This window comes from Balearica regulorum, chromosome 3, assembly GCF_011004875.1.
Source record: "Balearica regulorum gibbericeps isolate bBalReg1 chromosome 3, bBalReg1.pri, whole genome shotgun sequence".
In the NCBI taxonomy this organism is placed as follows: domain Eukaryota; kingdom Metazoa; phylum Chordata; class Aves; order Gruiformes; family Gruidae; genus Balearica; species Balearica regulorum.
The window spans coordinates 55,736,977-55,764,641 of NC_046186.1; the positions used below are offsets into that span (position 1 = coordinate 55,736,977).

The 27,665-nt window shown below is 41.3% G+C and overlaps 2 protein-coding genes across 4 annotated transcripts in view; one reads left to right on the forward strand and one right to left on the reverse strand.

Annotated features, from left to right (window-relative positions):
* The window catches only part of MCM9 (minichromosome maintenance 9 homologous recombination repair factor), a 50,910-nt gene that overhangs the window by 16,519 nt on the left and 6,726 nt on the right, over window positions 1-27,665 (reverse strand). For 2 of the 3 annotated variants that reach the window (XM_075747955.1, XM_075747956.1), the window contains 4 exons: window positions 27,072-27,153; window positions 25,330-25,530; window positions 22,786-22,911; window positions 21,423-21,542 (listed from right to left, as the gene is read on the reverse strand). In XM_075747955.1, the coding sequence (XP_075604070.1) occupies window positions 21,423-21,542; window positions 22,786-22,911; window positions 25,330-25,530; window positions 27,072-27,153 (529 nt within the window). Of the gene's footprint in view, window positions 1-12,694; window positions 15,804-21,422; window positions 21,543-22,785; window positions 22,912-25,329; window positions 25,531-27,071; window positions 27,154-27,665 lie in introns of those variants that run through there. The other variant, XM_075747957.1, reaches the window with a different exon arrangement.
* ASF1A (anti-silencing function 1A histone chaperone) lies at window positions 1,372-12,568 on the forward strand. Its single transcript, XM_075747958.1, has 4 exons — window positions 1,372-1,760; window positions 5,218-5,333; window positions 9,682-9,858; window positions 12,143-12,568. The coding sequence occupies exons 1-4, from the start codon at window positions 1,652-1,654 to the stop codon at window positions 12,353-12,355; spliced, it is 615 nt and encodes a 204-aa protein (XP_075604073.1). The 5' UTR covers window positions 1,372-1,651; the 3' UTR covers window positions 12,356-12,568.

Consider the following 27,665-nt stretch of genomic DNA (forward strand, 5'->3'; position numbering starts at 1 on the left):
TCATATAACAAAATTTAAAAAAGCAAACTAACCTCTAGCCTTGTCAGACATGTGGAGAATGCTGTTAAAAAGCTGAGCAAGCAACATATCGGGTAAGTATCAATGACATTTCTTCGGAAATACAAACTGAAAGTGACATCAAACCTTGCACGTGCTTGGAGCTTAGTTGAAGCCCAAGGGCCTCTGTGCCTCAGCTCTCGCCCACTGCAGGTATGAGGCACTCTGTTCCCGCCAGCGGGGCTTGGCCTTTCCTCACAGGTGGTCAGATGGCTCCTACATGCCTTCCTGCTGGGCATATTCCACCCATTCAAGGGCTCCCTGTAGACATTACTAGAGCCTGGCTGTGTATTTCTTTCCACACAGAATCTCTTCTTGTGGCAAGGGTACACAATTCGCTCCCCCCCCCCCCCCAAGCCATGAGCACTTTCTGTTCTTCCCAGCCCACACCCCTGCCTCAGGCACATAAACTACAGCACCACATCACTCCTCCCTATCCCCTGTCTCTGGCAGCCACAAGATGGCTTCTTCTACCAGCCTCCTGCTGCCACACAAGATGGCCTCCTCTGGGCTTCCTGCTACTGCACAGGGATACGCGTTGTTTCAGTTACCTAGGCCCTTCTTTACAAATACAGGAATGGGATGGCTTCTTTACACCACAGCTGTGTAGAAGACATGCTCCAATCCCTCCACAGCCCCTCTGATAGCGGACCTATCTAGCAGCAGCAAGTTGGATCCATGGCAGAGTTCAGGGGTGTATGGACAGCCTGTGCACACGTTGGACACCCAGCACCCCAAGAGCAAACCCCTTTATTCAGGGAGCACCCCAGTGAGCAAGGGACCAGCTGGGCTGTTACCCTGCCTCCTGGCACACTGCCTTTGGCCAAGAGGTCAGCGCCACGGGGCCGACCAGGTCAGAGCAGCTCCCCTGTGGGGCTGGCCTCTTGCACACTGATGGCCCCCACGCAGCCCGCCCCCCCCCCAGCCCTGAGCCGGGGTGGCCCTGGCCCCCGGGACCCCATCAGCACCCAGTCCCAGTGAAATCAGCTCACTGCATCGCCTCGGCCACCTTTGGGCACAGAAAAGGATAAAAAAACCCTAAAAAACCCCCCACAAACCCACAACAACCTCACGACACATGGCAGAGCCCCACAGGCGAGAACGGGCGAAGCCTACCAGCGCCGCGACCATGGCAGGGGCCGGAGCCCCGGCTGCGCTCCCACCGGCCCCGGCTCCGCCCGGCTGGGCTCGGCCCCGCCCCGCCCGGCGAGGCCGTTGGCAGGCCGTTTCTGCCGCGCGGGGGCGCCGCTGCAAGGCGCCGGGGGCCGAGCGGGAGCGGCGGAGCCCATCTTGGTGCCGCTCGGCGGCCGTGCTCGGGGAGGAGGGCCCTAGCCCGGCGTGCGGCCAATCCGGGCGGGCGCTGGCGGCGAGCAGGGCAGAATGGGCTGTAGTTTAGTGAAATAGGAAAGCTGCAAACAGTGTGGAGTGTTCCTGGTGTAAATAAAAGGGGGAAAAAAAAGTTTCTCCAAGTCGCAGCTCTGCAGCCTCGCTCAGACACTGGCACGGGGGTTTGTGCGTTGCAAAAAACCAACACACTGGACTTTATTGTGCTGCGTTAACACGTTCTTCCTATTGTTTGTGTTTTTTTCAAAATATGGCAAAGGTTCAGGTGAACAATGTAGTGGTGTTGGATAATCCTTCTCCTTTCTACAATCCTTTCCAATTCGAAATCACATTTGAGTGCATAGAGGACCTGTCGGAAGGTGAGTAGATTTTTTCCCGATACGAATTTTGTAACCCCGGGCTCTTAGTTTCAGGGGTTTTAAGGCTTAAACTTTGCACAGGCCTGCTCTTACAATTTAACAGTTTCTCCTTCGCCGCATCGCCGTGCCGAGGTGAAGGGATGTGCTCGCCGGCGCCCGAGCCCCCGGCGGAAAACCGCTCTCGCCGAGCCCGGCGGGGAAAGTTGGCGGCGTTCGCCTGCCCTGGCCGCCGAACCGGGGCCGCCTCTGCCCGCCGCGCCGCGCCATCGGCGAGGCGAGGCGAGCTTCAAGTTGCGAGGAACTTGTTTGAGTGGTGGTAGCCATGTTGCCAGCTTTGTGTGTGCGTGGGGGGGAGCGCGAGAGCGAGAGGGTTAACCGGGCTCGGCTGCCGCGCATCCCCGCGCCCGCGGGGAGAGGGGCTGTTGCGCGGCCGGCGCCCCTAAGCCCAGGCGTTACTCGGGGCGCGGAAAACGCTCCGGGAGCGAGCGTTTCGTTGGCCTCGTGCTCCATTTTAATACTTAATTTTAATTTTTTTTAATTTTTTTTTTAAATCGCTGTGGGAGGTAGAGGCAGGCGGGCGGGCTCGTCCCCGGGTACCGGCAGCCGGCTGCTGCGGCGGGTACGCGGGGCCGGCGGCGCGGCACCGTACGGTACGGTACGTTGGCTGCGGGAGCCCTGCCGGTGGGGGAGGGGGCCGGCCGCCAGCCACTATTTTTGGAAGTCACTCGAAAGTTACCGGCTGCCGCCAGAGGAGGGGGGCGGCCCTGGCAGCGCCGCCCTGCAGCCGCCCCGCGGAGACCCCTCCGCCTGAGTTTGGGGCGCCGGCTGTGCTCCCCGCCGAGCGGCGCGCTGCGCCGGCGGCGGGCTCCCGCCTTCCCCTCAGCCAGGCGGGCCGCGAACCGCCTTCGCCTCGGCGGTGCTCCGCAGCGCCGCCCGCCGGGTCGCCGACAGGCTGCGTCGCGGCTCTCCGCGGGAGTCGCCCCGAGAGGCCGCGCGTCGCCCCTCGGGCGGGAGTTTTGAACGCCGCGGCTCAGGGCGAGGAAGGCGGCGGGCTGGGAGGGGAAACGAGGCGCTCCGGCCCGCCGGCAGCGCGGGCGGTGCGAGTGAGCTGCCGCCGCTCCGGGAGGGGAAGGCCGCTGGGCTGGGGCTGCCTGTGAGCGGGAGAGGACAGCCGCCTGGCCCCCGGCGGGGTCCTAGCCCCGGCGGAGACCAGCGCCGCCGGCTCGCCAGGGAGCCCCAGCGGCCCGAGGGGCGAGGGATGGTAAAAGGGAACCCGGAGTCGGTGGGTGACAACGCCTGGCAGGCTTTCTGTGCCTGCGGTTAAACTTGCCTCACGCCGCCTGCTCCTGCAGCCGTTTTTACTGGTGTGTGCCGGCGGCCTGGTGACAGCGCGCTCGGCGCAGGCGGCTGGGCTCGCGCTACTCCGCCGCCGCTGGGAGGGAGGGTCGCGCTGGCGGGAACTTCAGAGGAAGTCTCGTCTGAGGCTGGGGTTTCCTCTAGGCCTCTGCCGCTACTCGCCTGCCCTCTTACAGCGGACCGGCGCCTTAGCTGCAGCTGCCTGTAGCAGGATGCGCGCCATGCCCATCTCCAGGTTGCTGACTGGATGTCTCTGGTCAGTCTGGCCTCAGCTGAGACATACACAGAGCATCAGACCCCTCGATGGCAACTGCTGTAGCAGGTGGCAGTGCCTGTCGTAGGGGATTGGCGCAAGGTGTTACGCTTTTCCTTCCAGGGCTGTTTTCTCTTCAGCTAGTCCTGTGCACCACTGATCTTAAAATTAAATTCATAAAGTCCAGGCTTTTTTTTTTTTTTTAAAGTTGTTATTCTGTATCAAGATACCCAAACAGCATTTGGATCAACCTATTCAATGCATAATTTAAAACTTATTTTTAAAAAGTCCATTTTTCAGTACTAAATATTAATGGTTTAGAATGAACTTTATACCATTTTCTTAGAATAATGGCACATGATAGTGTGATAATCTTAAGTAGTTTAGCCTAAAAGTCTTCTTGCAAGTTATAACTTGGACTGAGATGCTGACAGAAGAGGTCCTTAATTGTCCTGGATGAGTAGCCTGCAGTACTGGCCGTAGCTAGTACTACATGCTTACAAGGTAAATAAAACCTCTGATACAATACCTGGCCAGTTGTGCTGTGCTGTACAAAGGAGTAAAATCCCTTCCTGAGCCCTGTTAGTTATGTTACTTAAACCCCCAATACCCGCATTGTTAAACACAAAAGCGAGAAGAATTCATTAATGAGGAAAGTGAGTTGCAATCCTAAAGCAGCCAAGTTCTGTTAAAGTGCTAAGTTTTTCTTCCTATGCTTAAATACTATTTCTGCATCAAGAAACCATAACATAGACATTTGGATTTTGCAGAACATAGTAATAAAGTAAATGTAATATGGTACAGGTTTGTGTTTTTGCATAGACGATCAGGGCATTGTTCTTAAGGGGAAAAAAATAGCATATATACCATGTACATTTTTAAGGTAAAGTTTTGAAGCAACAGTTTCATTTAAAAAAAAAAAAAAGGAAAAAAGGCTTAGTCATAGTTTTCTGTAATGGTGATCTTTTTCCCCTCTTGTTTAAAAAACGAAAAATCTGTCTTTTAAGATTAGTTCTATACATGTATTTATGCATTGTGGTTTTGAATCAAAAAGTGAAAGTGAAGAGCTAATGTGTGCTCATTTGCAGTTTCAATTTTCAGACACCTGGGTGAGTTAGAAAAATCTGAATTGTAAGAAAAGTTTGATTTTGGTGCATTACTTTAAGAAGCAAAATGCTACATTTACTTCCCCCCCCTGTAATTACATTTCAGGATGCACATAAAGTCCAAGCACCAATATCTTCAATGAGAATATGATCTACTCATGCTATCACAATTTTATGTACTTGTCAGGTTACATAAGTTACATGTGAAGGAATAGGGACATACAGTTAGTGTGCCTAGGGCTTACACAATAGGTTTTCTTATTCAATTAAGTACCTTCCATGATCTGAATAATTTAAGCTGTGAGGTGTATATGTGGAAGGTGGGAGTTACTTTCTGGGAGGTGAGTCAGTATTCAAGGCATGCAGTGTATTATAGGCGTATACAAGCGTTATCCCTGTGCTGAAACCATTCTGACAAGCTTTGAAAAAAATGCTGAACATAGCTCCCAACAAGTAAATGTGCCCTGTCCTCTGTGTAAAATTTGAAAATTAACCTGACTATGAAAATAGAGGGATTCCTGTAGTACCAAATGACTGGAAAGAGATGGTGGGATGGTCTGGTTCAGGAGGACTAGGGCAGGCATTGGTATATCCCCCCTATGAAGACAGGTCCTTGGTATTTAAGGCCTGTTGCCAAAGAAGTGATTTTAGGCTACACAAAACTGCAGACAGGCAAGAGTGGAAGACCCTTAACTGTAATGATAATTAACGTTTGGATTTTTTTATTTTTGTTTTGCTATAGATTTGGAATGGAAAATAATCTATGTGGGTTCAGCTGAAAGTGAAGAGTACGATCAGGTGTTAGACTCTGTTTTAGTAGGACCTGTTCCGGCAGGCAGACACATGTTTGTCTTTCAGGTAAGTTTGATTTAACTGTTTCTTAAGGGGTTGTGTTAGTTTGTTTAAAGATGACTGTATCAAACTAAGAGGTACTTGAAAAATAATGTTAAACTAGAAAAATATTTCCATCAGCTCTTCAGGTATGATATACCTTCCTTTAAAGTCTGTTGATGAGCTGATACTTCTTGCCCCTGATATTTCCAAGATAGTATTTTCACTTGTGGTATCGATAATTAGTGATACAAGCACTGTTCCCGTAGCTATTTGACCAGTCTAGTTTATAAATATATTCTAGGTCTCTCAGTAATCAAGAGTGCCAGTTACCTGGTTTACACTAGCACCATCAGGCTTAAGTCTACTGCAGTCAGTGGCGGTTTCAGACCATTGGGAGCACTAGGTTAATGTAGACAACATCTTTAGAAGATCAGGCCAACATGCATTGTAAAACCCTGCCAGAACAGTCGAGTTTATTTCTGTTTGGCAGGATAAATGTTCAACTGTAATGTTTGGCTAAGCATGATAAATCTCAAAAAAATACAGTGATTTGTAAAATAAGACAGAATTCCAGTGGTAGACAGTAGGCATTTGGGTCACGAGTGTGTAGATCAAGACTGTCCAACAAACTCTGGAGCATGTGACAGTCCTATAAAACACTGCTGTTAAAGTCAAAAGTTAGCAAGAAGGAATAATGAAGGGAAAGAAATCAGGGAAAGAACAGCAGTAAGATGGCTTTCTAGCCTATTCTGGTTTCCATCTTAAGTCAGCGAGAAGGGGGGGAAAAAACCCTAAAGCCGAGTTGCCTAAATTCTTAGGGGAGTTGTTTTGGTTTTGATGGGGGTTTTATCAAAACTATGATTTCGTTCACTTCTTTATCAAATATTAGTATTTGTCTTGTAAACTGAGAGTAAAATTCATCAGCATAAAAATTGGATTGAAACTGAGTATGACTTTTGTGTAAGAACCATGCTACTTTTCCAAAGAGTATAAATGGTCTTAGCTATTTAATGGCAAATGCATGCTGGAGTATAAGCATTAAAAAAAAAAAAAAGCTGCTAATGAGTACACTTTCTTATTTCTCACAATTACTGTAACTGTTTTAAAATAACAATTGTGAGGCATCTTGATTAATCTTTTAAGTTCCTACAAGACAGGCTAAAGGAATAGGATTAGGCTGGAGGTTATATTTATCAACCACATGTGCAAATCAGTCTTGAAACATTTCTGTTTGGTTTTGGAGCTGGGCCTGATTTTTCCACACAACAAATAAAGCAGTTCTTCCATTATCAAGCTATTATAGCTTATGGCATTAATTGGTCAGAAATAGGTGATCCTCTGTTGCTCTCAATGGGGCTACCTTGTAGCGCTGTAGCCAGAGAAATCAGCTAGTGTTTACGTTTCTAATTTAAAAGATGGACTCTTCTCAATTAAATTACAAAGATTCATTGTTGATGGTGATGGGAAGTAGCAGGAGGCAGGTGCCTGAAAAGGCATGTTCGGGCTGTATGATAAGGAAGGCCTTGAAAATGAAATTTACTGGTCTTTCAGTTTCTGTGGGACGGAATTGTATTCTGGTCATAACTGACACTGCAGCTAAATTAGGAATAGGTATGTAGATGTTTTGCTCAGATTAGAGTATGTCCTGTAAGAGAGTCAGTACTCCTGTGTTATAATAAATAATCCCTTTTATTTCTTATGGAAGTACTATTGGTCTAGCTATATTAGACTTCAAAAGCACTAGATTTCAGGTGAGGGTAGGACTCGGCTAATGTGTATACAGGAGACCACCAAAACCTCAAGTGCTGCAATAAGCCTTTGCTAATGACTGAAGCTATTTTATTCACCAAACTGAAGCAGCCTGGGAGAGGGGGAGAAGGACAGAACGGGGCAAAGCAGAGAACTGCAGGAGGTGTATAATACAAACAAAAGAGACTATGTTCACTAGGGACAGCACAGGGAAAGGACCTTTGCGGAGGGGTATAAAATTTTCAGCTAATAATATGCTGTAGATTTTTCTACATAGGAAAATGGCTGAAACAGCAACTAAAATGGAGAAGCACACAGATGAAATACCAAGGATGATAAAACTACCTTTGTCAAAAAGAAGCTGTGTATCAGGTTGGGAAGTCAGCCTTACCTACAGAAAGATGAAAACTATTGTGCTTTTCAGATTTACGCAACCAGCTTTTTTCTTTTTTTCTTTTTTAAATCTAAAAATATTTCAATATTAAAGGCCCACAGCTTGGCCTACTTGGTTCTAAATACCAAGATAGAAGTAGTGAAACCTGATTCCTTCTCTCTCTGCACTTGGGGATTTATGATAAATTTACAGAAACTTCTTTTTGGGAATATAAGTACATAAATAATTTACTATCTTTAAGTGGGGATATGACCTTACACTAACTTAGCTCATCTGCAGTAATAGCTATGTGAATAAACGTATAATGTGAAAAAGCAAGATAATTCAAGACAGTGTATACACTGAGTGATTTCATAAAATTCTTAAGTATTTTCTAGCATAAAAATAGCATATAAAGACAGTGATTTTTATGCAGAAGTTAATCCTACTGCCTCTTTTTGCCTACCAAAATATGTTTGCTGCTCACTTAACACTTGGTCATGGTAAGCTCTTTTTTCTCTGCCTGTATATGATCATGTGTTTCCCAGACAATTAAGAGGTTTGACATCCAAGGCAAGAAGTCCAAAATTTGCGAAGAGAACAGTTTTTTTAAACAGTGTTCAGTGTCTTTTCTACCTAGCAAAACAATGCTGGAGAGTTAAGTAGGATTAAACTAGTATTTCCTTGGGTTCTCAACTTTATCATAGGATATTGCAGGGCACAAAACGACAGTGGGAGCCTGGAAGAACTAAAATACCATAATGGGGTGTGAGTTGAGTTTCATAGGGGGTTAAATGGAACAGTATCCTTTTGCAATATATTATTCTGTAAGTGTCCACTGTGGAATTTAAAGTAATCAAATGGTCCTGGGCACTGTAAGAATAAGACTACTGAATTAAAGTAGTGGTTTCGTCTGTATTGGCAATTCTTGTCATTTCTTCAAGCTTCTACACTTGCCCTATTCCTTGGTCATCTTTGCCATTCCCCCATGCAAGCTGTTTGGTCATTTTCTGTTCCCTTCAGGGCTGCAGAAAGTTGTGGTCTATCCGATTCCCTGGTTGCTTCTCCTCCCCCAGTGTATTTGTACCTGAGAGGTCTGACTCATTTAATTCTTCTGCAAAGTGCCTACAGACTCTTATAAAAAGCTAGACTAGTTTGAAGGCTTAGAATTGAAGTAGCAAAGAGCAGACACCAATGATGCATGACCACTAGCTCCCAAATTTCAGTGCTGGAGTATATAAATACTATAGAAAAATAGGGATGAGAGGGACAGCAGGAATTAATGCCATTCCTCCTCTGTCCTAAAGCAAGATTTGTTACACCTGAACCACTCTAACATACATTGTTAATACCAATTGTACTTGCAACACAAGTGTTCATTCTTGGCTTCAGATCTTCGTGTAAAATTGTAAATACAAAACTCTTTCATTTATGCTTAGATTGCTGTTACTTTGAGGCATCACATTTTATCAATAAATGTGTAGTTAGGAAGCATTTTAAGGCACTGATGTGAGCCACATTTTATGAAGCAAATTTTATTGATTATTAATAACTGCAGAGCCACAGTAAGTAAGGATGTTGAAGAAGATTGTAAGAGTTGCCTATTAATTAGGATCGCATCCCAGTCAGAAATGTGTCAGATGTTTTAGAGCAATGATGCATTTAACTGCATACATTTTAACAAACATCAGCATGTGGAAGGAGGCAAAAGAGAGAATAATTTATTCCTTTCCCAGAAATCTGTGGGACATCTCCAACCACACTGTACCCTGTCCCTGCTCTTGCTAAAGTATAAATTGCAGTCTGTATTTTTAAGGGTTTAGTCTTGTTAAAACCACACATACGGACCAATTTAACCTCAGAGGTACCAAAAAAAAATATCTCTACTAAACTATCAAGATGGGTTGGATAACAACGGTGCTGTAGAATTGGAGGGATGTTAGTACACTTGCTTGAACAACAGTTCAGCTGATCACGTACTTAAAAGCAGTTTTGGATCAAAGCTAATGTCCCATAAGAAATATCAGCACACGATATTACTGTATTCTAAGTAATTCTGTTTCTAGAGGATAGTGTCCTAAATTCAGGGTTGATGATGTTGTGAAAGCAGGTATATTTTCTGGTTAACTTGAAGAATTATTTTAAATACAGTCACTACTCAGCTGCTAAGACATACTACTTAACATTCTCATGCTAGATAATCATATGGTATAAATTTTATTTTAATCTGGTTTTCTCTTTCACATTTAGGCTGATGCACCTAACCCAGGGCTTATTCCAGATGCAGATGCAGTAGGTGTAACAGTTGTGCTAATTACGTGCACCTATCGAGGTCAAGAATTTATTAGAGTTGGCTACTATGTAAACAATGAATATACCGAAACAGAACTGAGAGAGAACCCACCAGTAAAGCCAGATTTTTCTAAGGTAAGGCCTGTTTTGTTCTAGTCCTATATCAAAGGTATCCTTATGGAAAGAGGTTTTTAAGAAACAAAACAAACCCCCAAGTCATTCTATGAAGTGGAATGGAACGAGGCATCAAATAATAGAAAAGACTTGTGGGGATAAACTACAAGTGCTATGTAGTTGCCATAAATTTGGAGAATATTGAGAAACCTGTAACAGTTTTCACCAGCTTGAAGCCCTGGCTGGACTTCATTATTATTTTACACTGTGTGAAATGAACTGTTGTGTTCCTTCTACCTGTACTACTGTTGAGAAAGTGGCTCTGTTATTCAGAAAAACAGAATAATGTTTTTTTTCTAGGACAGCTGGCCTGGAACTAAGTTTTATGTATTAATTTAACGCAGTCATTATCCAGCTGTTCTAACGTTAAGAGTGGCAGATTCTGCAAAACAATAACAAACAACCTGAAGAACAAATTATGTATAAAATGAGAGAAGATGGCTAACCTGGTAAGAGCAGGTCAGATGATTATCTGATCAATGGACAACTTGACCAAGGAAGTATACAGGCTTGGGGAAAAAAAAAATATTCTTCATGGTAAAAATTAAAATAGGACTAGCATTAAATGACGATGTGAAATAGAATTATTTGGAACCTAAAACCTTGAGGAAAATTATCAAATAAACATCAAAAACTAGCAAAATCCTGTGAAATACTCTACCCGACAGGCTCTGTATAAATGAACAAGGTTCTGTGCAGCATCTGGATTCATTTTCATGGAAGATTTTGCGGACTTGGGCTTTCTCTTTATGAAAGCTGACGTACATGTGTACACACTTACGTTCCAAAGTTGTGTGATGGTGAAAATTGTTATTTCTGAAGCTTGCATGAATTATATGACTGGAGATATGAAGAAATGAATGGGATGATGCATGTACTGTAATGACTAGTACAGAGAGAATCCCCATAGTCCCTGAAACTCACCTTCAAATGTAACTAAACTGAATTGGTATGTAAATTGGTTTTTAAAAGTCGCTAATGATTTTCTATGCTTAACTTAAATTTCAGGGATTGGATGCTCAGTATGTTCTTAAATTACTTTTAATTTTGAAGATTCTTAAACTTATAATCTGTTTCTTTCTTTTTTCATACTTATTAGTTATTTTGGGTGTGAATGCCAGAATGTTGACTTCCTTTAAGCACTTGAACTTAGAAATGCCTAGAACTACTTGTCTTAATTCTCTAATTTGCTTATTTATGCTTATGCAAAGCTAGCTCTGCCTCTATGAAAAAGAGCAAAAGCTATCATGTGTTTGTATAAAAGTCCTTAATGTGATTTTGGGATAGAATTTAAACATACAAGCAGAATAGAAGGTTATTAAACATATTTAATTGTAACTGATGAGTAATAGACCCTACTATGTTCAAAAAAAAGAAATGGTCTTGTTAGTTTGCCTAAAAATATTTAATGAGAGTGCACTTCCTTGGAGAATAAAATCAGTGTTACTACCAAAGCAAACTCTTCCTGTGATCAGGCTTAACTTTCATAATGAATGGCCAATGCTAGTAAGTTGCCATCCTCCAAAGCTAAGTATCTTGAAAATGGTAAAAGATTAAGAGAAAGAATTTTCTTTTTTTGCTGCATACATAAACAAATACAACATCCTTTCACAGGAAAATGAAGGCCAGCCATGAGAATAAAATATATGACTAATGTCTAGGCATGTCCACTGCCACAATATTAATATCTTCCAAATCTAAGTAAGGCTATTACTTTAAAACTTTAGTAGACAGATTGATTTCACTAACTGAATTTTAATCTAAAGCATGATAATTTAATTTAAGGCAAAGTTGTATTCTTAAATGAAGACAGACAGTTGATGGAATTGATACAATTATTGCAAACACCATAAAGTTGATGCAGAACTTTTACAAAGTATTGTGGTTTGCATCATCTTTGTCAGGGTACTCATTTGATTGGCTAAAATAACAAACACTTGCACTTTACTTGCAGAGTTCTCATACAGCCTTGAACTCATGGAACAGTTAAAAACATCCTCTCAAGCAAGCGGCTGTTTCGCTGAGTAGGATATTAAGAGTAAATGAACGAGTGGTGTGTTTCTGTAAATATGTTTCTGATCCATAGATAGTAGCTATAGATTCACATTTATATGAATTACCTTTTTAAACAAAGTGTTTTATTGTTTAGGTTATGGGGAGTAAAAGGAAAAAAAAACCTATGCGCACATGAACTCCTGTTTGAGATGTACACATTACATAATCCGTATATTTTCTTCTCTCCCAGCTTCAAAGGAATATTTTGGCATCTAATCCCAGAGTCACAAGATTCCACATTAATTGGGAGGACAACACTGAAAAACTGGAAGATGCAGAGAGCAGTAACCCAAATCTACAGTCACTGCTTTCTACAGATGCATTACCTTCAGCATCAAAGGGGTGGTCAACATCAGAAAATTCACTAAATGTTATGTTAGAATCTCATATGGACTGCATGTGACTAACCACCATCATTTTGGTACTGTACATGTGTTAAACTGTAAAAACAACCAGAACTATTTCCCTCAAATTCCATAAGTACATAGTTGACAAGCAATGTGAAGAACTTGTTTTAAAACATCCTGTAGAAAGTTTATAAAAAAAAAAAACCAAAAAACCCAAAAAACCAGTATTTGAGCAAATTGTGGAATATAAATACAACTATTTTTAAGTATTTGTCTTTTTTCTCTAATGTGTTATTCTATGTGGTCTAAACCAAACCTGATTAAAGTATACATATTCTCCCCCCCCCTTTACTTTGTAAGCACTATTGAAAGTTAAAAAACTGAAAGTTAAAACATTCAGACAAAATGAAGGAATAATGCCATGTCCTCATCTCTGATATCCAGATTGTCAAATATAAAGTGCCCTTTAATAGCAGCTTAAGAACAAAACTGTCATTAGATCAAATGCAAAGAAAAAAGTATCTCTTACAAAAAAAAAATCCAAAAATGTCCTCTTGGTGTGAAAGCAGGCAACATAGTATAATTTTAAGTACAAGCTTCTTTTCCTTTCAAGGCACATACTTGTTACTTAAAGCATGCAATTTGAGATTTACCATCTGCTATCTTGGATTTTAGTTTGGGGTTTTTTTGTTTGTTTTTTTTTTTAATCTGCTGCTGTTTAGTCAAACTGTGGTTTGTTAAGGACAATGTTTCATGTGAGTTTGGGTGGGTATCTCAGCAGAAAACCCTTTTTTAGCCACCCTAATAGCACACACAATTGGTTAGAAGGATTCAAGCAATTACTAGAAAACTTAAGCATCAAAAGGAATAACACGCGTATCCAAAAAATGCTCTTGTACATAATAATCTTGCAGATCTGCTGGGTTGCTATGTTTATTTTCAGGTATGCTTTATTCTTGTAGTCTTTTTAACTAGTAATAAGGAGTTTAGATGCTTTCTTTCAGTTTTTTGAAACATCTGGAATTTAAAACTTGTCTGTTTTCTCTGTACCCTTTAAGACAATTCTATGCACTGGTATAAATCAAGATTCAAACCCTGTTGTGGCAGGCATGGCACACTCAAGAATACATTGCGTGCCCTGAAGCTCTTGCACTGAGATATCCCTATTACCTGTGGTATCTTTGAAGATAAAAAGAACTAGGCAGTAAATTGTAAACACTTAGGACATTATTATGACACTAACAATTGAGTTATTCCTTCCAACCCTCATCAGCCTTATACTTTTACTGTGACTATACGTGCATTTAAAGTTGTAATCTGTCATGTCAGATTACAAGAATATAGTTCTGCTAGTTACTGGTAACTGCTCAAACTGTGAACCCTTGTAGGTTCCAGGCCTTTAAAAAAAAAAAAAGGTAAATTTCATGATGACTGACAGTGTAGCTCTGAATAAAAATAGAGCACTTTTAGTCTTCTCTTTCTGCAGTCTCTAATAGTGATGTCCGCAGTTAGCACTGCTGTCTTACCACATCCTTAGTGAAATTGTCTTCATTTCTAATGTGTATTTTTTAAATCCAAAAGGAATGTATGTTCACGTGTTTCTTTCTTGTATGGAAACTCTACAGTACATATGGTAGCTGAATGAATTAATGAAATCCATTAATATTTGGAACCCTAATTCTAATGTGTGCTCCTGACAAGCTCCCTGTAATTTTTTAAAATGATGATTAGCAATTTAAAAATATTAACACTAATATCTGTATGACTTGACACAAAGAACTGGTCCCCCAAAGCAGCAGTTGCTTCACTTGAGGGCTGAAGTTATGTGAACTTTTAAGAAAGATCTTTTGATTTTTAATTATACTGCAACTTCAAGGGCTACAGTGACACTTTGAGATTTTTTTCGTGCACTTTATTGTTCTGTTTATAAATTAAGATCTCTCTTAAATGTAAGCACATAAATAACTTAATCATCTGCTGAAAGACGGGCAGGCTAATGAAGTCTGCCTTGAGCTAAGGCTACCATAATAGTATTTCAAACTCTTGCACTTACTGAAGATTCAAATGAAAACATGATCAAGTACAAGCTGTAACTGGAATCCATCCATCAGCAGCGTGAAGGCTTCTTAGAAGCACATGCCACAAAGTGATGGAAGCAAACTGTGTTACTGCTATTACTGAATCAACTACAAAATACAGACACCAAAACTACATCACCCAGCAAACCAATTAATTTAGAGAAATCAGAAAGATTGTTCTGTTTAGGAGGGAAAAAAAGTCAACTGCGCATGTGAACTCAAGTGCAATAAATTTCAAGTTAGACTGAGTGGCATGATGCTGCAGTAGAATTTCGCACCACCTTACCGGACACACAAACACATCCTAGGTACAGCTGATCCACCAATTAAAGGAAAAAGAGTAACCCTACTGTACTTGGTGAAAACTGGAGAACAACCCTACTCCCTGAGAGCACCTCATGATCCTTGCAAGAGAAGTGGGCTTTCTATGCTTTTTGAGAGACTGGATGCCTCTCAGGTTGTCTAGAACTTTGTCCATATTTTAGCAATCCATACACACTTCTGAATATCACATTTCCTGGCAAAATCACATTCCAGAGACACAAAATGAGAAACTAAATTCCAGCACTCCAGAGGCTTCAGGTCTGATCATCAGGCAACACCACAGCCCAAACTTAGTGGTACTGAAAGATACAGTGCATATAAGGCATCTCTGTAAAGACTTCTCTCTCATCTCTGAAAGTTTTGAAACAAGAGGGCTGTTCGCATGACATACAGCCAGCTAGTGCAGACAGTGCAGCATTACAATTTCAAGGTTGAAGATGAGTGCGCTTATCCACAAACCTCCACTTGCAGAGACCACTATGATGCAAGAGAATGCTACAGATTCTATTGACAGAGCTGGTGATGCATCTCACTATAGTTTTACCTCAGCTAGACACACTTGATTCCATTAGAAGACTGTCATAACGCTTATCAGAGGTTATTCATGTACAAAGAAGTAAACGGATCAGACAAGGTAACATTAGGTATGAAAAACACAGGTGGGGTTTTTTTTATGTCTAGCTTGAAAAAAAACTTGTCCATCTTACAATCATTGTGATTTATTCATGTGTCACATTCAGTCTGAATTACTATGACACTCTTGAGTTTGAAAGGGGCAAAAAGGCTCCAGCTCCATCACAATGGAGGCTGGTGAAATTTAACCTCTCCAGTAGCTCCAGAGAGCTCCACTGAAAAAGCCAACCCTTACTGCCAATTGTCAAGACTGCAGCAACTCAGAACTTTGCTACAACAACCACAGTAGCTTAGTTTATAGCTCGCCAGACAATCTGTATTCTTGAGATGTGACAAAATCACAAGGACAAATCTGATGATCTGACAGTCTGTTACTTGCCTTTGTAGTACCTCAACTGCTGATTTTCTGGAAGTCAGCTCAGACTGGAGGCTAGCCACTTGCAGCTGTACAAAGATTTTCCACTGCCATCTGAAAATGGTGATAGGGAAGAAAAAGAAAAAAAACCCAAACCCAAAATACCTTATGCATGTACACTCCCAACACATCCTTATTTACCAGAGACAGAAAAAGACAAAAGTAAACTAAATCTTGTGGCTGCCGCCTGGGCAGTCACGTACTTACTTAACTACCCTACCCCTTATCCATAGCACAGTGGTCTGCAAGCGTGCAGATTCTCTTTTTTTTTTTTTGAGAGCCACAGAAGTTTGGTCGGGAGATGATGAGTTAGTTGTCCCTGTTGTTGCTAGCTGGAGAGCTCTGCTCAGTGCTGGCTGGGAAGATGCAACAAAACTGACTGCCTACAGGCAGGCAGTGTCGGGAGGACTACTCATGCTAGGCCTTACCATTTGTATTTATGTTTCCAGTTAAAGAGCTGGTCTTGTAGTGTCTGATAGGAGAGCTGGGCTGCAGAAGACAGGTAGAGAGATTTTTTCTTGATTTTTGGTCTAGGCAAAGAAGAATGTCTAATGAAGAAGAGCCAGCTGAGGTCACTAAGGAGGCTTTGTTAAAGGCAAACCCCAGGTTTGTATCTGGAATCTAGAAAGCAAAGGCCCTTTCAGGAAGGTATGGAGGGAGGATACACTTCAACATTTCCAACTTTGGTAATGCTAGCTTGGAGGCATGGCTGGGTGGGTACTCATTGTCCATGGCACCAGGGATGTGACTGGCCTTCCAGCAGAGAAAATCAGAGGAAGGACATGTGTGCTGCAAAAGGGCTATACCAGATGTAAGAGACAACAGCTAAGTCTTATTAAGAACTGGCTGAAATGGCAGGAACTTTTAAGGAGTTCTTGGATCTCCATCCAAAACACCCCTGGGCCACGAGATAAGGAGGCCTACCTTCCAACATAAGGAGGTCCTCCAGTTTGTCCTATCTCACTAGAAAGGTGTGGCAGACCTACACTGATAGAAGCTGGGAAGAAGCAGGGGCTTTATGGTATGTTAAAGGGAATCCTGAAGACATAGGTTATTCATCCAAAAATCAACTGCTTGAAATGCCTGCCATTTCAACAGCAGGACAAAAAAGTCTGATGAAGGCTTGCCTGGACGTATTGTGTCAGAAGCATGTAAGATCTGAAACCTCCAGCCAACATGACAAAGATGTCGCTCCTGCAGTATTTCCTGTCCATCCTAACTACAGATCTTCAGATACAGATGTATGAACAGGCCAAAATTTCTGAAGACGTATCTTTTGCATGCAGGTAGTCAAGGTAAACTCTGTCTCAGGACAAAGCCAACTTGGAGCAACATTACTGAGAGGAAATTAAGGGAATTTAAGGATCTGCAAGAGACGAGCCGTTGTTACAGATGTGGCATATCTTTGAGGTTTGATCACAACTTCAACATTCATTCCTTCAAGAAGTCTAGCAGACTTCCCACAGAGTTAAGCCCTCTTCAACTTGAGGCCCAACTGTTTGAGGAACAGCCAATGAAGTGATGCTCTCAGGAAAATATTTTCAAGGTACATGCTGATAGAAAATACTTCAAGTTCATATACAATTATGAATATTCAGGAAAACGATGAAGAATCCTGTGGTAGAAGTGAAGATCCAAAGAGTGGCCTAAAGGCTGCATCTCTGTTAATAACCTGATCAGGGCCAGGGTATGGATCCATAGTAGTAAATTGTTGGCATGTTCCCTGGCACTGCATTCGCATCTATCAACTCTGGAATGCCCAGGGACAGTTTGGGGATCTATAAACAAGGAAAAATGTCTCCAGTTTCAGTGCCAGTCTCCAGTTTGCGTACCTCAGGATACCAACACCACACACTCTATTCATAACCATAGCTGGATGGCTCATGTCAGCCACTTGGAATTGGTTTCTAACGGCTCAGAAGAGAGACAAACAGCACGTGAAGTCTCCTAGCAGGGAGAAGTGTATTATGCAACAGAGAAATGGTTGTTTCCCCTTGAGTTAGTTGCCTTCTATGAAAAGAAGAAAAACACAGTAGCAAACAGCTGTTGGCATGATATGGACAATGTTAGATGTTGCAAAATGTCAGCAAGTCTCTCCAGACTCTCTAGAGGCTGTAAGAGGAGAGGCCAGAACGCTGTGTTTCATACAGCTCAGGAAGGCATATTGTACAGAACTGGAGAGCCGAGGAAACAGCTGATAGTCTCCCAGATTTTTACACAAGCTGTTCTAAATGCCATTCACAAAATTCTTTAAGCAGTCCATCTGTGGAGGGACACAAAACCAAACAAAACTTTCCAGAAATCTTAACAGCCAAATATGCACCAGGAAGCAGCAGAATGAGTCTGGCCCAGATGTCCACAAGCTCCAGACCCAGTAGCAGACATCTGCTGGTTCCTGTCCCTATGGAGTCAAACTCACCACTCAATCGATCGCTGCAGATCTCTAGCTCCTGGGGAAAATGAGGCATTTTCTTATTAGTGATTATCTCATCCAATTATGCACAAGCAGCACTAGGGCTCTAGGGACTGCAAAACAGTTGGATAAACTCAGTGGTAAGGTGGGATTTTGTTAAACTCACTAAGTCTGTTTTTTTTTCTGGAAAACTATGTATGAATTTATAAAAATTAAAGGTACCTGAATGACTCCCTGTCATTCTCCGATGAGAGGCTGGGGGGGAGAATATACCAGGCCTTTACAAAAACTAACCACTGTGTAGACAGAACCAGACAGAGGGACAGATGGTTCCCCTTTTATTTACAAATCAGAAAGTCCTATAGCAGTCAAAGAAATTTTTGCCATTGAGCTGTTGAATGTGGGCTGGCCGCCTGGCTGCCAACTTTCATTAAAGAGATGTGGGAGGAACCAGCCCTGGTTCCTCGTAAGTCATGAACTAGCAGAGAACTCTCGACAGAAAATCTCTACTAAGTGTTTGCAAGAAAGGCAACCTAATAAAACAAGTAAACTCAGAAACGCTATCTAAAGAATGGAGGTAAAGTTCTGGTTTTACCCACAACAGAGAATAAATTATTAGCTGTATGTAAGGGCTGTTTGCAGCAAGCAGTCAACTTGAGCCTGTCAGTGAGATAAGAAAGATGAAGATCTTCCATACCGATCCACTAGAACAAGAAAGCAAATTTCTGAATCAGGCAAAACCCATCTGACGAAGCACAGACTTTGTTTAAAAAGTGCTGGGGGCGGGGCAGGAACCTGTTTGAAAGAGCAGAGGCCCAACAGTAAATCAAGCTGCGGAGTTAGGTCACTGTTTTCTGAAATTCTGCGAGGCAATTTCAGTTAGGTCCAGATGGGTAACAGGCTGCAGTGGGCACATGGCACTACAGGGCCCCAAAGGATCATAGTGGATCTCAAAGCACATGATACCTAAGTTAGAGTATGAAAGAAAGGGAATTTTGGCACAAGGAGAATGTTAATGATCTAATATGCTATCCTAGTACCAATAAATACTTGTACAGAAAACCAGGGGAAACTGATATGACAGACAGTTTTGAAAGCAGAATTTTAATTCTATGGTTGATAAATAGCTCATGTCCTAAAACAGTGCTGGATGGGTAAAGGGTACAAGACGTGTTAATGCACAAGAACTTACCAAAAGTTGGTTGGATATCGTCAGTTTTCTCTAAAAGGGGAATCCAAATGTAAGACAGTTTTTGGCACTTCTCCAGGGTTTACCAAATCTCAGGTGTGTCTTTTGGCCTATGTGGACTGGAATCTCAGAGCCAGCAATTAAACTGCAATCCAGACTGCTTTTTATATAAAGTAAGGAACTAGTTGAAAGCAGAACTTATGAATTTAGTCTTTGTATACTGGATGGAAAATTGCATTAGGAGTCTCTTCTCATAAGAAAGTAGGAACTGGTAATTTGAAGTGTGAAGTTATGACAAGGAAAGTAAAACAATTTAATAGTTCTCTAAACTCATCATTTGGAGCTTCTGCACAAAGAGCAAGTTGACAAAAACAATGTTAGGTACAGTTATAAAAATATTCATTAGTAATTCCTTGCACAGGGAAGGCAAAGAAAATAATTCAAACTACATCCAAACTCCTGGGCTAGAAATTAATGCTTTAGTCAGCAGTTCTAGCCATGAAAAGGTTCCCTGAAACTAAACTAGAGTTAAGATTTCTTGCTAGGGTCTCAAGTTTCATGCATCGTAAGGGTCCTAAAGAATTTCAAGGTGAAAATTTGGTGCACCTGCTGTCCAATTTCAAGAAGGAGGAGGGGGAGCAGGGAGAGGGAGAATCTTTTTACAATATAAGGAATATTTCAGTGAAATGTAGATCATCTAAAGACCCAAGACAATCAATAAGATGAAACTTCATCTCCACACATCATTACAGCTGATTCTATGGCACACATACCACAGTAAGCTTGTAAACTGCAATACTGGTTTTCAGGGAAATGTCTTTTAATCTAGCTATGATGGCTGTGCTGGAAACCAGACCGTACGGAAAATGCAGCACAGGAGGGAGATGTGGTAAAGAAGGCAACAGCAACATCAGAGGCCATGAGCAGCTGACACAGGGAGATAACTACTGACAAAAGTGGGCAAGGTCACATTGAAATGCATGGCAAAATTTCACTCCAGGTCACTGTCAGTCCCCTAGCAGAATTTAAATTATACAGCCTGTTCTCAGTTCTTAACACAGAACAAAAGGTAAAGAAAAGGTTATGCTGAGCCAAAATGTTCTCTCTGGCTTCTCTCCAGACCTATTTGTCAACAGTTTGAATAGAAAAGCAGAGGCATATGTGTTTCATAACAAGTTCCCTGCACACAAGACCGTGTTATGTTACGCATCACATTCCACTGCTACGGAAGACCCAGTATACACGTGTACACATAGCTACGGAACTGGGAAAGATTTATTCTCTGTTTTTCCCATGTATAAATAATGCTATTTCCCAGACATAAAATGAAAAGCAGCACTATCTGAGAAGCTGAGACACTGGGATTTGTCCCTAATTATTTTGCGATTTTGAATGTATTAGTAATATAGTCATTTGCCCAAATAAAGTAATTTGCTGAGGTAATCTGACCCTGGACATTGTCCCCAGAACAGATTGTAAAGATACCTGTCACTCAGACCCAGGTGGGACATATGTAAATTTAACAAAAAAACCAAAACAAACCAAAAAAAAAAAAAAAGCAAGCTTGCTCTCTGAAACCATCTTGAAACCATCTACAAGAGTCAGAAATAAGTCTTCAGCACCGGGGTGAGTTTCCAGAAAGTAAGCAGAAATCAAACTGGCACCCAGCCAGAATATATAAAAGAACAGAAAAGAGGAGAGTATCTGTTCAGGAGAAACCAAATGATGCTAACCCATCACACAGTGTGAGCTCTGGAAAGATGTCAGATTTGCCATAGCTGGGAATAACACTAAAAACACAGACCATCCTCTGCTAGCAAAGCAGTGAGAGGTGCCTGTGGATGAGGCTTGTAAGGTTCCCTATTAGAAGCTCATCGCGCTGCTCCAATGATACAGAAGAAGGGGCAGGACTGCCCTTCTGCAGAGAGCCATGTCAAGCCTCATATGCCTCCACAGCAGTACTTTGCTTCAACTGTGCTCATACAACCTGAGCACAGATGTTCACGTATGTAGAAGGCCTCTATCTGAACATACTCAGTGAAAAAAGTGTTCCAGCTGACGAAGCACGTACCTGCACTTGTAGATCCAATTCCTGCAGTAAGCACAGACCGTGGTATAATCTTTACTGCATACTTGAGAAACTGAGATTTCCCTGTACCGGGGTCTCCAACCAACAGAAGATGCGATTCACCTTGCGGGAAAACATTGATGTAGGAGCAGATGGTTCATATACAGAAAAAGATATACACAAAATGCTCCGAATTAAATAAGACTTCTCATTATTCACCTAACGTTTAGTACTACACATACATTACAATATGTAATTCTCTTTAAGGCTGCACTATTTATTGGGTGTGATAAATATATTGCTTAATAAAAGCATCCAGTCATATTTACAATGAAATATTTTAAAAGTATTAGAAGGTATTTGGCATACTTCCTGTAACGTGAGTTCTTACATTTTAGAGTACTCATTTCTCAGACTCAACTCACTCTTGAACATGAAACAGAAGGATACCAGGGTTTAGTTATCATTCCACTATTCAGTTACTTAAATTATTGTGAAAAGGACTAATAAAATCAGCATGTTGTTTTTCTTAACTAATTCTGTTACATTGCCAACAGTTACACAATTTAGTAATAACAAAACAATGCAATTACAGAAGTAAAGAATCTGGCTACTACAGTCTCACTGAAGTGCTCTAAAATTATTTGTCTTCTACAAAACATTCATACAACTTCAATTTAAATGTAAAGTCTATAACCTTATTTAGCTGCTGAAGCATTAAGAAAATCCTGTATTTCTATATACATACATATTATTTTAGAATTATTATGACCTACATAGATTATGACCTGTGTACCACCTGGCACATGGCATATTTGCCATCTAATAACAACAGAAGGAGAATCAGCAGGCGGATAACAGAACTAAGTGAGATGTGCTGACAATCACAGATGGAAAAGTCTGGCATTAGGAAGTAAAATGAATCCTTTAATTTTTCCTTTCAATGTACTATAGTGATCCACATTAAGGAAACATTAATATTCCATCCTTTGATGCCAAACACTGCTGGGAATATTCTACTAGAAATCATTTCAAAACGTCACTTACACAATAAAAAGTGAGTTTATGTTTTATCTAAAACAACTGCCTTTAATAGTCTACCTAATGGAATCCTGAACCTGCTTTTACTGGGTTTTATCTGGGAAAAATTAAAATAAAAAGAGGAAGTCTAGACACCCACTTTATTTGTCTGAGATTCTGGAACAATACTCAGTATTAATAAAAAATTGCTCTCACTCAAGAAAATGGGATCGTTATGCTTCTGAAACCTTAGTGCTTTGATTTTGGAGGGGGGAGGGGAGCGGGTGAAGACAGGGATGGGAACAACTGTTAGAAAGGATGTGATACTATTAGAAACAATACTAACCTCTGATTCGAGTCCCAGTAGCATCAGTCCTCTGTACGCCTCCAGCAAGCACCATGGCTACAGCCAACTTCACCAGGTACAATCCAAAAACTTGAGGACATAAGCTAGCCAAAATTTCATTCCTCCCTAGAACAGGAGCAAAAAATGGCACTCAGCCCTAAGAGTAAAATGGGTTTCCCACTTGGTACACTTAAAGTCCCGTGTACACTGACAAATAATTGTCCTGTGTCCACAGGCACTCACAACTAATTTGGGTCTGCTTCCTGAACATGAGGAACAGGGCAGGGAGGAGATTTTTTTATTATTATTTTGTTTTTTAAATGGGACCCAAAGCAGTTCTTTGATCCAAATTTCCTTCATGATAAAGAAGTTAAGTCTTCCACAGTCACAAGCAGCAAAGCCAATCCCATTGCAGTTTAAGGAATGTATGATCTGGATATCATGACAAAAGGCACTAGCGAAATACCATCATGAAATTCCTTTCTATCACAGATTAAAGTGTAGGGGATATGAAGAATAAAACTTGAAGTTTCCGGACTTCAAAATATGCCCTTGAAAACTGGTGTGTTGTACATTTAAGAAAACTTAAGAAAACATCTAATAGTTGAAGTATTTTTCCCTAAAGCTGTGCACCCATAGCATGGCTCATTTTCTCATCGTTGTCTTGAATCTCCTTCTCCTTTGACCCTCTCCTTCTCCCTACCATAGTCCCTTTCCAGCAACAGAATATTTCAATCTGTTATGACAATGTTGTTGGCTTGGAAGGTGTGTAACAATTAATTCTGTTCTTTGAGATTCTGATACTAGCAGCACATAAGGGATCACAGGTTTAATGTCATACATTACTCCTATTGCTAGGGAATAAAACAGAGTGACCAATTTTGAGTTCTTTAAGTTAATGTTTTAAATTTAGATGCAAGTACATGGTGCTAGCAAAATATGTAGGCACCTAACAGATGACTTGAGGCATATGTGTTTCTTCTGGATGTCTTCTGAGGGAATAAACACATCTTTGTCTGAACATGAAATTTTAAAAACTTTGGTCAGCCATAGCATAACTCAAGATTTAACTCTACAGTTGCCTCTATTTGCCCTGTCAGGTCAGTAGTTCTGCTTCTTCCTAGATAGTATCCAGAAAAAATAGTGTTACCTGCGTAAGGTCTCTCAGAGGCCTGCCATGGTAGATTTTCTCAGGACACCTAATGCACAGCATCAGGAATTGACTACCATAAAATGCAGTAGTAACTACCATTATGTCTTGAAAAACAGTAAACATATATACATCCTGTTGTGAAATGGCATACCTTAGCCTCCTTAGTCAAATTTGATCTTTGCCCTCACCTGAGGGGACTCAAATTCAAACAAACGGCCTGAAAGAGACAACTTGGGCAGTCAGGGTCCTTCTAATTTCCACCTCAATTTTCTTGTAGCCACTTCATATTAATTTATTTATTCTCAATGGGTAATATGGCATAAAACCACATTGCTCCCTGCAGGCTTCCAAAAATTGTTCTGAGAATGAAAGATTAAATGGGACCTTCAAAGAGGATCCTGCTTTACTTTCTGACCAGTTCTAACCAGGGTGATAAGAAATGTTCTTGTTCCAAACAGCAGGAAGAAGAAATGTTCTCTTTCCAAACAGCAGGAGGCTAGCAATTAAATTGCTTTCCAGGAAACGCAGTTCTGAAGAATCTTTGCCATTGACACGATCTCCAATTTCTTATGTGAACGTTCTAATTCTTAAGCTGACATGTGCAACATTCCCACCTGCTTTTCCTCCTATTGAAGAAGAAAGACTAAGCCCTTTTCAGGGTTTCAAAAGACAGAGTGTTAGTCTGAGACAGCTCAGTGACATCCTGAAAAGTCCATTGAGCTTCCTTGCAGTTCAGAAGGAGGCACTCAGATTATGGAGAGGGACAGAGTTCCAGACACAACTCCTGATAATTCCTAGACTGCAGACCACGGTAAGTTTAGGAGCCAATGTACTAAACACTCTGGTGATTCTGGAAGCCACTGTGAATTGGGAGACTCCATATTTGATAGGAGGCTCCACAGCACCTAAATCCAAGAGTTAGGTTAAAGATGAGATGTGCTAAGCTCTGTGGAAAAGATTCACAGCTTAATTTGGGATGCAGAGATAATGAGTCAGATCTCTCACCCTGCAGTCAACAGCTATGCTGACTAAAAGCAGATCTGGTCCGCACTGTTTCTTCTAAGAGGTATGCTTTCTCTTTCTTGATTATAAAATGTTTTTCTTTTTTACCTTGATACTTATATTATTTCTCATTTGTTAATAAATGTTCCACAGAACACTTGACTACAAGGCTCAAAAAAAGGAAGATCAATGCAGTATGTTTGGTACTATTTTTTTCAGTAATATTAAAGTAAGAATTTCATATTCCTGTACTGTAAAAAATATATTTTTGGAGGAATGGGTGGTGGGATAGGATAATGGGGGATAAATGTGTTCAGTCATTGTATTTTCACTCCTGATTTCATCTATATCTAAACATGTGTCCGTCTTAAAAGCTTTCAACTACTAACCTGCTAAGGGATCATTCCTATGCTTTTCCCAGAAGTCTTCAAATTCCTTGCGGACTTCTTCATCAATTACAACCCCTGCTAGCTGCTCATTGTTTACTTTAACATAGTTGGCTTTCAAAACAAGCTCCAAGTTACAGCGTGCTTCCTCGTGGAAAGGTTTCCACCTCTGCATTACCACACCATATACTGTGATGTCATCTCCTGGAGGTAACAACAAAAATTAGTAAAATAACATCTGACTTGAAATACACAGATGTGTCAGTTAACTGTAATGCATAATAATGTGATTGAGATCTTGTGTTACAGTTAATAACGTTAAAAAAAACCAACAACAAAAAGCAAACCTCCTGCAGTTACTGGAAGTCTATAACAAACAGGTAGATCGCTTATTTCTGTGGTAGGAAGTTGCTATGTCTTTCTATTTCTGTTTAAGGTAGGTGAATTCTTAAAGATACACCTCTGCTTGTTTCCTCTTTTAGAAAAGAAGAATTCACAGTAAACTGTAGAAGCTCTTCTTTAAATTAGATTTGCTATACAAAATATTTAGGCAAACCTTATTTAACTTCTGGTAACTTTTGTGATGAATTCCAGAATCATTTGTTAACATTCTGGCCACAGTGTTCTTCTGAGAAAGTACAACCAGAAATTAATTTCTTGTGGGGATCTGCCTACATCCTGGTTTTGGCTGGAATAGAGTTAATTTTCTTCCTAGCAGCTGGTATAGTGCTGTGTTTGGGATTTAGTATGAAAATCATGTTGATAACACACTAATGTTTTATTTGTTGCTGAGCAGTGTTTACAACCAAGTCAAGGACTTTTCAGCTTCCCAGGCCCTGCCAGCAAGGAGGCATGAGTCTTCTGCAGGAGGTGCACAAGAAGCTGGGAAGGGGCACAGCCAGGACAGCTGACCCAAACTGGCCAAAGGGATATTCCCTACCATATGATGTCATGCTCAATATATAAGCTGGGGCAGGGAGTTGGCCAGGGGAGGACCGCGGCTCGGGAACTAGCTGGGCATCAGTCAGTGACTGGTGAGCAGCTGTGCTGTGCATCACTTGTTTTGTATATTCTTTTATTATTACTATTATTATCATTATTGTTATTATCATCATCATAATCATCATCTTCCTTTTCTGAGCTATTAAACTGTTTTTATCTCAACCCACGAGTTTTACTTTTTTCCAATTCTCTCCCCATCTCACTGCAGGGGAGGGGAGCAAGCAAACAGCTGTGTGGTTGTTTTCAGCTGCCTGCCGAGTTAAACCACGACAGCCTATCTGAGAATTTTTAGTCCATTCTTCATACATCATCCTGTCACTTAGCTTCCTTTTTGAATGCCAAGTAGCTTTTTCCACCTGCAGCACTCCTTGAGAGGTCAGGTTACCTAGCTCTCCAAACCTAGAGGGGCACCACATGCTGTGTGATGGTGTGGACCAATTTCGTCAAGAGGTTTGCTGTTCCCACACTAACAAGATTTAATATACTTTCTGTACCTCACAACACATTACTTATTGAAACTGATCTGTCAAACAGTCAAGATGTAACATGGGGATGTATGACATTTTCTGGAATAATCTTTAACTGCCATGCTAACATCCAAGCTGAAACAGCAACGTGACAGATGAACATGTCTCATTCACCTAGCCCTCAGCACTGACAGCCTACTTGGCAAAGATTCATCTCAAATGGAAAAATAAAAGTGTTTGTTGTACAAACATATGCAACATATGCTGCATCCTCACCAGACTTGCAACTGTCCACTAAGTCATCTTCCAGAACCACCACCATGCAACGAGGGATGCTTCCAACAGACAGTCTTTGAACCTAGCAGATAGGAAAGAAAAGCACTTCTTAAGAACAGCACCTTTTAAAAGCCATTTATAGATGCTCCGGCTTAAGGACCTACATTCCTTTCCTGGAACTGAGGTCAGTCCTTGCTTTCTCTCACAAAACTTACATAGTAAACATGCCACTGGTGCCATGAACTTAATAATGGAACTTTAATGCTTATATTAATGGAAAGAGGATTGGGTATTAAATTAGCTGTAGGACCTCAATCCTGGGAGGTTCTGTGTGATTTCAAGGTCTTGCTGAAGAAAGCTCACTGAAAGAGGTCATTTGAAAGAGCTGATTTTTTCTTTTCTTTTTCTTTTAATAATTTGAGATATTTTTACTTTGCATATTGAAGAAGTATCTAAACATGTCCTTGGGTTAGATAACCATTCACTGAAGTATATACTAAGAGATTATTCTCTATATTTTTCTGGTATTTAACCATAATTTGACAGACTGAGATACAAGTTTACACCTAGGTGTCAAGGATTAAACTGACAACA

Bases quoted from the DNA above. Each gene is read 5' to 3' on its own strand.
- ASF1A (XM_075747958.1), top strand. From the start codon at position 1,652: ATGGCAAAGGTTCAGGTGAACAATGTAGTGGTGTTGGATAATCCTTCT. The intron at 5,334-9,681 runs GTAAGTTTGATT...TTTCACATTTAG, and splicing joins GACACATGTTTGTCTTTCAG to GCTGATGCACCTAACCCAGG. The intron at 9,859-12,142 runs GTAAGGCCTGTT...CTTCTCTCCCAG, and splicing joins TAAAGCCAGATTTTTCTAAG to CTTCAAAGGAATATTTTGGC.